Source organism: Salpingoeca rosetta (genome assembly GCF_000188695.1).
Source record: "Salpingoeca rosetta unplaced genomic scaffold supercont1.19, whole genome shotgun sequence".
In the NCBI taxonomy this organism is placed as follows: Eukaryota; class Choanoflagellata; order Craspedida; family Salpingoecidae; genus Salpingoeca; species Salpingoeca rosetta.
In genome coordinates, this window is record NW_004754915.1 from 922,174 (window position 1) to 932,173 (window position 10,000).

At 55.0% G+C, this 10,000-nt stretch overlaps 3 protein-coding genes across 3 annotated transcripts in view; 2 read left to right on the forward strand and 1 right to left on the reverse strand.

The window, feature by feature from the left end:
- The window catches only part of PTSG_12655 (uncharacterized protein), a 19,178-nt gene extending 14,063 nt beyond the window's left edge, over positions 1 to 5,115 (forward strand). Inside the window, exons 35-45 of the mRNA XM_004991679.1 lie at positions 249 to 407; positions 628 to 1,302; positions 1,502 to 1,600; positions 1,748 to 1,872; positions 2,045 to 2,126; positions 2,395 to 2,518; positions 2,804 to 2,904; positions 3,048 to 3,152; positions 3,300 to 3,398; positions 3,706 to 3,826; positions 4,364 to 5,115. Of these exons, the coding sequence (XP_004991736.1) occupies positions 249 to 407; positions 628 to 1,302; positions 1,502 to 1,600; positions 1,748 to 1,872; positions 2,045 to 2,126; positions 2,395 to 2,518; positions 2,804 to 2,904; positions 3,048 to 3,152; positions 3,300 to 3,398; positions 3,706 to 3,826; positions 4,364 to 4,800 (2,127 nt within the window). The 3' untranslated portion in view covers positions 4,801 to 5,115. The remainder of the gene's footprint in view (positions 1 to 248; positions 408 to 627; positions 1,303 to 1,501; positions 1,601 to 1,747; positions 1,873 to 2,044; positions 2,127 to 2,394; positions 2,519 to 2,803; positions 2,905 to 3,047; positions 3,153 to 3,299; positions 3,399 to 3,705; positions 3,827 to 4,363) is intronic.
- Positions 5,116 to 5,274: 159 nt separating this feature from the next.
- On the reverse strand, positions 5,275 to 6,156 carry PTSG_12656 (uncharacterized protein; the record flags this gene model as incomplete). Its single annotated transcript, XM_004991680.1, has 3 exons — positions 5,275 to 5,447; positions 5,623 to 5,723; positions 6,056 to 6,156. 3 exons carry the CDS (start codon positions 6,154 to 6,156, stop codon positions 5,275 to 5,277), a joined length of 375 nt encoding a protein of 124 aa, XP_004991737.1.
- A 167-nt stretch (positions 6,157 to 6,323) lies between these two features.
- Positions 6,324 to 10,000, forward strand: part of PTSG_07935 (uncharacterized protein) — a gene marked incomplete at both ends in the record, with an annotated part of 5,661 nt that continues 1,984 nt past the window's right edge. The window contains 11 exons of the mRNA XM_004991681.1: positions 6,324 to 6,346; positions 6,404 to 6,434; positions 6,675 to 6,812; positions 6,988 to 7,054; positions 7,272 to 7,360; positions 7,661 to 7,726; positions 7,953 to 8,473; positions 8,784 to 9,163; positions 9,356 to 9,410; positions 9,573 to 9,671; positions 9,887 to 10,000. The exon at positions 9,887 to 10,000 is cut by the window's right edge and continues 31 nt beyond it. Of these exons, the coding sequence (XP_004991738.1) occupies positions 6,324 to 6,346; positions 6,404 to 6,434; positions 6,675 to 6,812; positions 6,988 to 7,054; positions 7,272 to 7,360; positions 7,661 to 7,726; positions 7,953 to 8,473; positions 8,784 to 9,163; positions 9,356 to 9,410; positions 9,573 to 9,671; positions 9,887 to 10,000 (1,583 nt within the window). The remainder of the gene's footprint in view (positions 6,347 to 6,403; positions 6,435 to 6,674; positions 6,813 to 6,987; positions 7,055 to 7,271; positions 7,361 to 7,660; positions 7,727 to 7,952; positions 8,474 to 8,783; positions 9,164 to 9,355; positions 9,411 to 9,572; positions 9,672 to 9,886) is intronic.

Consider the following 10,000-nt stretch of genomic DNA (forward strand, 5'->3'; position numbering starts at 1 on the left):
TGCAGATGGGAGCGGTGGTGGTGATGATGATGAATTGTTTGTAGATTATGGTAGCACTGCCTTGCGTGTGCTGTCGTGTCACCTTGGACAGCTGTGCTGCAGTGGGATGTGCATTGTGCTTTACTACCGTCTAGTCCTGGATTCATCCTTGCCTCTCACGCCCTTCCCAAACCACCTTCATCCTGACCCCACCATCCATTTTACTCTCCCTTCCTCTCCTCCACGACCACCCTCTACCACCTCCTCAGCTGCACTTCCCTGACACGGAGCACCATCTGCCTGCGCGCGGTGACGCCGCTCTCCGCATCGCCATCTACGAGGATGAGCCCTCCTCGCTCGTCGCGTTCACCCTCTCCTCCCGCGAGTACAGGCAGTTCCTCAGACAGCGCGCCCTGGACAAGACACAGGTCTGCCGTGCTGTGTGGTGCTGTGTGTGTGTGCGTGTGTGCGTGCGTGTGAATGTGTGTGTGTGTGTGCCTGGTGCTTCCGTTGTGTGTCTTTTCCTTGTTCCTTTGTTGTTGCCTTTGTTTGGCATTCCAGCTGTTTGCGCCATGTTCTTTGTTCCTCACTACCCCACCCCCCCCCCCTCTTTATGCTCCTTCCGTCCGTCCAAACCCTCCCGTCCAGGCGTCCACATCCGCTGCACCGCCACGGCACCATCACGACAGCCTGCAGCTCGCCGACCCAGCAGTGGCCGATGACGATGAAGGTAGCGGTGATGGTGGCCGTGGTGGTGACGACGGGAAGCGAAAGGGTGGCGCGATGAGCGTGAGCAACACGGCGTCGAGTGATGTTCGCACGTCTGCTGTTGCAACGGCACCCGGCTCTCCACTTGTCTCCACTCCCCAGACGCCGTCCATTGCACTGACCTCCACGCCATCGGCTCGCTCGAGTGCCGTGTTCCCCGTCGTCCCTTCCACCACCATCACACCCGTTGCCACGGCTGCGGATGCGCCAACATCGACCGCCAACACCACCACCCCAGGTACCGCAACAAGAACAGCAGCAGCAGCAACATTGTCATCCACCAAGAAGACACCTGCAACAGCAGCGGCGGCGGCAGCGGCGTTGGTTGCTCAATCGTCGTCAACGCCCACGACTGGAACATCATCAACAACAGCACCAACAGCAGCACCAACAACGGCAGCAGAGCCGTCTCAGTCCACCACGGCCACGCCAGCGACAGCACCGAGTGGCAGTGCACCGTCCTCGCGCCACAACTCGCGATCCATGGGAAGTTTTCTCCACCGCGCAACACACGTGCGCACACCATCGCGCGCAAGCGGCATCTCAGAGCAGCAGGTTGGTGCCGAGTGTGTGTGTGTGTGTGTGTGTGTGTGCATGTGTGTGTGTGTGTGTGCGTGTGTGTGTGTGCATGTGTGTGCATGTGTGTGTGTGTGCATGTGTGTGTGCATGTGTGTGTGTTTGTGTCGTGTCATGCCATGGCATCATCACTTCGCTCACGGTCATCATCTGCCTCCATACGTGATCTGCGATGCAGGGTGATGTTGATGCTGATGCGAGCGCCAAATCCAGAAAACCGACCACGCCGCACTTTCAGCACAAGCACAGCAGTGACCAGACCCGCTTCTACTGCAAGGTGTCGCATGCGTGCTGTTGGTGTTGGTGGCCATGTGCGTTGCATCAGATATCGATTGCAGAGGCTTACGATGTTTGTGTGTTTATGTGTCATGGAGGTGCTGTGGTGCTCATGATGCGATCCTTGAACATGTGTTTTTGTTCGCAGGCGTTCTTTGCTCGGGAGTTTTATGATCTGCGCCGGCTGTGGATCAACGGTCCGAACTGCCCCGATGACGACGGCGATGATGATATTGCATCATGCGAACGCAATTTTGCAGAGTCCCTCTCAAGGTGAGTACATTGCGTATGTTGTGCGTGCATTGTGGTGTGTGTGTGTGTGTGTGTGTGTTTGTAAATGGTGTGTTCTGTGTGTGTGTGCGTGTGTGTGCTTGTGTGTGCTTGTGTGTGCGTCGTTCACTGCAAGCCAGTTCACACCTGCTACCACGACTGCGCTCCATGACAGGTGCGTGAAGTGGATGGCGCAGGGTGGAAAGTCTGGCTCGGACTTCTGCAAGATGTCGGACGACCGCTTCATCATGAAACAGGTGAGTGACGAAATTGGGTGCGCTTCGGTGGATGGATGGGCGCACCTTGACATTGGCACCAACATGTCAGCCGTCTGAACCACAGCTCACAAACACACAACCACACACACACACACACACACACACACACACACACACAAACACACAAACACACAAACACACACCCCCTTCACACCTCCCACCTTCACCTTGTTCCCTTTCGCTTGTCTTGCCCTTCCCCCCACTACCCCCCCACTACCCCCCCCCCCCTTCATATGCACTGCGCCAGCTGTCGAGTGCGGAGAGCGATTCGATCCTGGACTTTATGCCGCGCTACTTCGAGTACATGACGGACGCGTACACACACAAGAAGCCCACGCTCCTCGTCAAGATCTTTGGCGTCTACAGAATCGGTGCGATGTTGGAGAGACATGTCACGTTGTTGGTTGAACACATCGTGTTCGAGGCTGTGTGTGTGTGGATGTATGTGTGGTGGACGTATGTGTGTGGATGTGGATGTATGTGTGGATGTGTTTGTGTGTGTATGTGTATGTGTGTGTGTGGTTCTGTGCGTGTGTGCGTGAGTGTGTGTGTATGCTTCGCTTGCAATCAGCTTGCTTTGAAGTTCTCCATCGCATGCTCTCACACACGTGCCCTACACGCCATTCCATGCTGCTGTCCGGTTTGGTTGGTGTCAGGTTTCCAGAACAAGAGCACGAAGCGCGCGTGGCGGCAGGATGTTTACATCATGGAAAACCTCTTCTTCGACCGCCACATCTCAACCATCTTCGACCTCAAGGTGTGTGTATGTATATGTGTGTATGTATGTATGTATATATGTGTGTATGTACGTGTGTGTGTGTGCTTGGTGGTGGTGACTACAGCAACTTTTCTCACCTTGCTCACTCTTCCGCCACATGCGCTGCGACACTGCATTTACAGGGAGCGATTCGCGGACGGTATGCGACGAAAGGGGCCGTACTCCTTGATCTAAACATGCTCGAACTCGTTTCGAAAGAGCCCCTCTACCTCCGTCCGCACAGCAAGGTGCGTGTGTGCGTGTCTGTGTGCATCTGTGTGTCCATCTCTCTGTCTTTGGGCGTGTATACTTGACTCTCGTCACTGTTGCACTGTACTACATGTTTTACCCCTCACACCTTCCTCTCTCCCCCCTCCAACCTCGCACGATGACAGGCTGTGCTGAACCAGGCCATCCACAACGACACGCGCTTCCTCAGCAGCCTCAACATCATGGACTACAGTCTCCTTGTCGGCGTCGACGCAAACCGCGGGGTGCGTTTCTTGGCTCGTGTGTTGGCTTGTGTGCATGTGCATGTGAAATGTCAAGGATCACGTCGTGTGTGTGTGTGTGTGTGTGTGTGTGTGTGTGTGTGTGTGTGTGTGTGTGTGTGTGTGTGCGTGTGCGTCATGTTGTTTACGTTCTTTGTTCTGGTCTTTGAAACATGACCACGCGCATACGTCCCACTCGCATACGTCTCACTCACATCACAACACAACACAACACAACCCACTCGCATTCACACACACATACACCCGACTGCACCATGACCCTTCCCTCTCCTCCTTTCGGCCGTGACAGGAGCTCGTTGCCGGTGTGATCGACTACATCCGCACGTTCACGTGGGACAAGAAGCTTGAGATGTGGTTCAAGCGTTACGCGTTCGGCAGCAAGAGCGAACTCCCAACCATCATCTCCCCAGGTTTGTGGACGATTGCGCGCGCGTGTGTGTGTGTGTGTGTGTGTGTGTGTGTGTGTGTGTGTGTGTGTGTGTGTGTGTGTGTGTGTGTGTGTGTGTGTGATTGTGTGATTGTGTGATTGTGTGATTGTGTGATTGTGTGATTCTGAAGTACTTGCAGATGATGCTTGTGTCATGTGTGTACAGACAAGACAACGCCCGTCCCGTTTCCCTCAGCATCAGCATGGCCATCACAACCTTCTTTCACATCACCACACGCGCCCCCAATGCTTCCATGCTCCCTCCTTGCGCCTCCCCCACTCCTCTCTGACACTCACCTCTCTCTCTCTCTGTCTCTCTCTCTCTCTCTCTCTCTCTCTCTCTCTCTCTCTCTCTCTCTCTCTCTCTCTCTCTCTCTCTCTCTCTCTCTCTCTCTCTCTCTCTCTCTCTCTCTCTCTCTCTCTCTCTCTCTCTCTCTCTCTCTCTCTCTCTCTCTCTCTCTCTCTCTCTCTCTCTCTCTCTCTGTTCACCATCACCGCCACCACTGCCGCCGCTGCACAGAGCAATATGAGAGCCGCTTCATCAACGCCATGAACCGGTACTTCTCGCTCGTGCCGGACAAATGGGTGGCGTCGTCCGTGCTGTCCTTCCTCGTCCATGGCGCCGTGTCCACAGCGCGCGGCACGCAGCAGCAGGAGGACGCTGAGCGGGAGGGCGTGTCGCATTTCACGTTTCAGAATGCGCGGCGCACAGCACCCCAGGCCCTGTACGATCGCGACCACCACAGCAGCAGCAGCAGCACCGCCAACACCACGGCTGGCAGTGGCAGTGGCAGCAGCAATAACAACACTAACAACACCACCACCACCACCAACAACAACAGCAGCAGCAGCAGCAGTGGAGGTGGCGGTGGTGGTGGTGGTGGTGGTGATAGAAAGGACAGGGATGAGCATGGTGGTGTGGGTGTCAGTGTTGTGCACAATAGCAGTCAGGGTTGAGAGTGGTGTGTGGTTTGATTATGGTTGCAGCAGCTGTGCATCTGCTTTCGCCTCCACACGTCGTTGCGACTGCGGGCTCCATCCCAACTTGTGTTATTTGTAACAATCGTTTTTTTTTTTTTGATGTAAAACTTTAATGGTGTCGCTTGCCCCGGTGGTGGGGTTGCCCGCAAGCGACACGTCGTGGTTGCCAGATCAGTTGGAGAAGGCAGAAAGTACAATCGTTTATTTTCGCTTAGAACTCTTCCTCTCCTCTGTACACAAGAGTGGCATAGACGATATCAACGGCAATGTCATGCTTCGCAGCTGTACACCTGCACCAAACATGTATTTCACGAAAACACACACGCACACACACACACACACACACACACACACACACACACACACACACACACGAACACACACACACACACACACACACACACAATTCGTGAGATTAACCGCTCTACTGTAGTTTCTGGACGCCACTTGTCACGGCCTAGCGGTGGAGACATCCTCCATCATGTCGACAACATCGCTGACATCGCCCTCTTCCATGCGCAGCAGGAGCAGCTGCTGCTGTTCTGGAGACAGCCCACATTCGCCGTCCCAGAACGCGCTCTTGTTTGATTTTGACATGGCCACGCTCCTCTTCCATATGGCGCCTGCAAAACGCGCCAAAAGTGAATCACATGGGAAGGAATGAATAACATGAGCGCAAGCGACGCAACGCAAGATGATCAGGTGTGGCGAATTCATGATTTCTTGCATCCGTGCCGCAGTGGGCAGCGTGTTCAGGGACATATGCAGGGCAGGGCGACTTCGTGTCCACAAACGCACCGCATCGGCCTTCGCAGATGGGACACGGTCGCAGCATGGCAAAGCCGCCGCACTCTTCACAGCCCGGAGACCAGTGCTGCTGAAACCAGCAAGCGCCACACCTGTACGCAGATTACAGAAATGCGTGCCGTGTGAATTGAGTGCGAGGTGTTGAGGTAAAGGAAACAAGTGCGTACAACCAGAAGATAAACGAAGGAGCAAGGCAAGGATGAGGGAGCAGCGCGACACAAAACAACAAACCCAAGCCTGTGCAGGTGCAACCCCTTTCAGACACACACACACACACACACACACACACACACACACACACACACACACACACGCACACCACACACGCACACCACACACGCACACACACACAGACACACGCACACACACACACACACAAACACGAACAAACAAACAAACAAACGCAGAAACACACAACACGTACGTTGTGCATGTTTGGTGCCAAGCTTTGTACTCTGACGAAGACAGCAACTGCGAGACCTGCTCCTTTGTGTGTGCTTCCCCTTCCTCCTTGTACTCCTTCATTGTCAAGAAAGGCCCAAGCCGTGCACCACGCGGAGGCTGTGATTGTTGGTGTGGTTGTTGGTGGGGTTGGTGGTGGGGTTGGTGGTGTGCATCGTCGTCTCCGCGCACGTCCATTGTTGGCGATTCGTGAGTGTGATGGTTGATTTTCTTCAGCACAACGGAAAGCGATGACAAATCGATTGCAGCAGCAGTGCGCGCTTCTGTGGTGGTGGTGGTGCTGCTGCTTCTGCCTTTGCATCACCATCAGCGACAGGGCAGCTGCGGCCACCACGATCACGGTGAGGACTGGAGGAACAGTGAAGAGAGGGAGACAGAGAGAGACAGTAAAAGGGGGATGGAGCGATTCCGGGAGACAGCGGGTAAATGGGAGATAGAAGGAGTAGTGCTCATGCGCCTGTGCTGGTGGTTGTGTTTGACATTGATGACGACGAGACACCTTCGGTGTGGCCCTCACTGAATCATGGCTCTTCACTGAATCATGTGTCTTCGTTGCACCTTGCGCCCTTTCCTTGAACAAGACGTCATTTGTGCTCGATGAGCAGGATGCGCAGGACAAGAGCACACATGTGGTGTTCCATGGAGACTTTGGCCTGCAGGACCTTGCACAGGAGATGAATCTCGACCTCCCTTCTGTGTACCGCCACATGTCGTCCTGGGTGCGTCACGTGCGCGTCTGTGCAACTCGCGTTGACACATATCGCTGCTGTGCTCCACGCCAGCACGATCTCGCGCTTGCTTTTGTCCTCAAACACACACTCACACCCTATCTCTCTCTCTTTCGCACTCACTCGCTTCCATGTGCTCTGCACTCTTCCTTTCATCTTGTCGCAGGCATCGATTCACATGGCCAGGAAGAACGGCCAACAGTACGAGTGCTTCATGCCGACATCAGACCAAGGTGGAGTTCGTGCTGTCTGTGAACACGTGAAAGTGTTTACGTGTTGCGTGATTGCGCTGGCCTTGCATGCTTTTCTCAATCAGTTTCCCCTACCTCACGCACACACACACATACACACACGCACACACACGCACACAAATGCACACACACACACACACGCACGTACGTATGCGCATGTGCAATTGCCCTCTTGATCTGCTCGTTTCCATCCACCCAGCGAGAGCAATGGAGCAGGACGTTGGGCAGTCCTTCCACGCCACGCTGGCGGATGTGCAGGTGGAGATGACATCAGCCTGCGTCACGGAGGTAAGAGGCTCACCTGCAAATGTTGGAGTGACGCATGTCGCCGCAGTGTATGTGCACTGTGTGTGTGCGTGTGCGTGTTCGCATGTGTGCTTTGAACAAATCACCTTGATGTGCTCACTGAAGCTCTCTGCGGCATTCGTTATCGACACAGGTGCGCGGCTGGTGGACATACAAGGTGAACAGCCGCAGTCTGAGACGTGTGAACCGCATTGATGGCGTGCATGTGTATGTACATGCGGCGCGACACATCTGAAAGCGTCCATTATTGCTGACGGTTGCAATTGCTGTTGCTGTTGCCAGGTGTGTCCTGAGGAGCGAATTGAGCAGTATCACACAGATGCGAGTGGACGTATCATCGACGACAAAGTCCGTGAACAAGAATATGAATGTGCCGCTGTGTGCCTGCCTGCGAATCCTCAATGAGTTGCTTTGTACAGTTATGTTACACACCGTCCCCTCTCTTGCTTGCACTGCGTACACACACACACACACACACACACACACACACACACACACACACACACACACACACACACACACACACACACACACACACACACACACGTACGCACACACACACACACACATGTAGACGGACGACATCCCTGCTGTGATTCTGCTCGGATTCGGGTCGCGCGTGTTTCACAAACACTATGGGCCCGACACGGCAGCCAGCAGCAGCGACAACAACGGTGATGATGGTGGTGGTCACAGTGGCGACGCTCACACCAAACCATACCGCAGAGAGAAGAAACGTGTCGTTGATGGTGTCGATGGTGATGACGACGACGACAACGGCAACAGCGACAGCGCCAGTAAAGCTCCTCCTCCGCTTCAATCGCCACGCGTGTCCATCAGTCGCCTGCCGGAACACGTCACGTCCGGCCGCGCAAAGGCACTCGCTAACGATCCCCTCACACAGGGGCGGTTCATTGTGGAGACGTTTGAGGGTGGCCATCCGTGCCCCAAGACGGGCATGCCGCGACGCAGCGACGTGCTGTATGTGTGCGATGGATGGTGGCTCGCACGCCTCGATGCCTTGTCAAAGACAGTGCCTGCACACAGCGCACCGCACCCTCGCATCACGCACGTGGAGGAATCACCAACGTGCAAGTACGTTTGATGTTGAGAGGGGGGGGTGAAGTTGTGTGTGTGTGTGTGTGTGTCTGTGTGTGTGTCTGTGTGTGTGTGTGTGTGTGCTTACAAGGTAGTGTGTGCATGCGAGGTAGTGTGCACAAATGTGTACGTGCGAGTGACGAGAGTGTGCACAAATGTGTACGTGCGAGTGAGGAGCGTGTGCACGCACGTTTGTTTCAATGTCAACCGATGTGCGCTTGTGTTTTGTGTCATCTTGTCACCCTAATACGCGCGTTCACATCACCACCACCATCGCCACCACCACCACCACCGCCGTTCCCGCCAGCTATCTGGTTGTTGTGCATGTGCCGTCGTTCTGCTCAGCGCGGCGCCGGCGCCAGCAACAGCAGTCACTGCTGTGCACGTGGTGCTTCGATGCCAACGACGTGCACCTCCCGGCCATTCGCTCGGGTCTCATTCCAGAGGGCACCGGAGATCACGGTGGTGGTCGCGATGATGATGGCGGTGACGGTGGACATCATTCCAACTTTGGCGGCGATGCGTTTGGCTTGCACCGGCACACGTCGTCAGCGGTCGACATTGCTGTGGATGAGGAGGTGGTATGCGCGCAGGCGTGCGTGGACCCGTGGCAGCGCGTTGTTCTCTCCGATGCTTGCAAGCACTGCCTTGAAGACGTGCGCACCAGGATCCTGGGCAATTTTCTCGGTGGGTGGAGGCTAGCGTATGTGTGTGTGCATGTGTGTGTGATTGTGCGTATGTATTTTGTGTGTGTGTGTGTGTGTGTGTGTGTGTGTGTGTTTGGAGATGCTCATGTGTTTGTACTCTCCCCTTGTCCCAATGGATCTCACGTCTCTCACTGTCGTCAATTCATATTCTACTGCGCATCTGCACAATCAGGGCTTTACACATGTCGTGGCGAACAAGTCATTCGCCTCTCGCTCACATATGCGCGGTAATACAACTAAATACGTGTGTACATGCGCACGTGTGTGTGTGTGACATGCAGTGGTGTGCTCTGCACGGTTTGATTGCATTGTCGCATGTTTGTAATGTCGTTCCCATTGCACTTACCGCTGTATCGCATCACCTTGAACGCCACACTGTCGTGTGCCAGGTTTGATGCGACGACGTTCCTGTTTGTCGTTGGTGGTGATGCGCATTTCTTCTACGACCGCACGTACGGATCGTACGAATACATCGGCGTCCTCGACCCGTACGTCAATACACACACACACACACACACACACACACACACACACACACACACACACACACACAAACACACACGTACAAACACACACGTACAAACACACACACACACACGAACAACTGCGACCCTCGACCTCATCCCCATCACTGCACTCCAACTTCAACCCCCCCCCCCCCCTCCCCACTCCACTGTCGAACGCACGCCACCGATCGCCACAGCCGGGATCGCAAGTTCCTGCTGAGCAGTGGGCGGTGGCACGTACGCCCCCGCGATTTCTATCCGGCGCCGCTGCGGGGCGCGTTCACGGCCGACTGGTCAACCATGACCGGTTC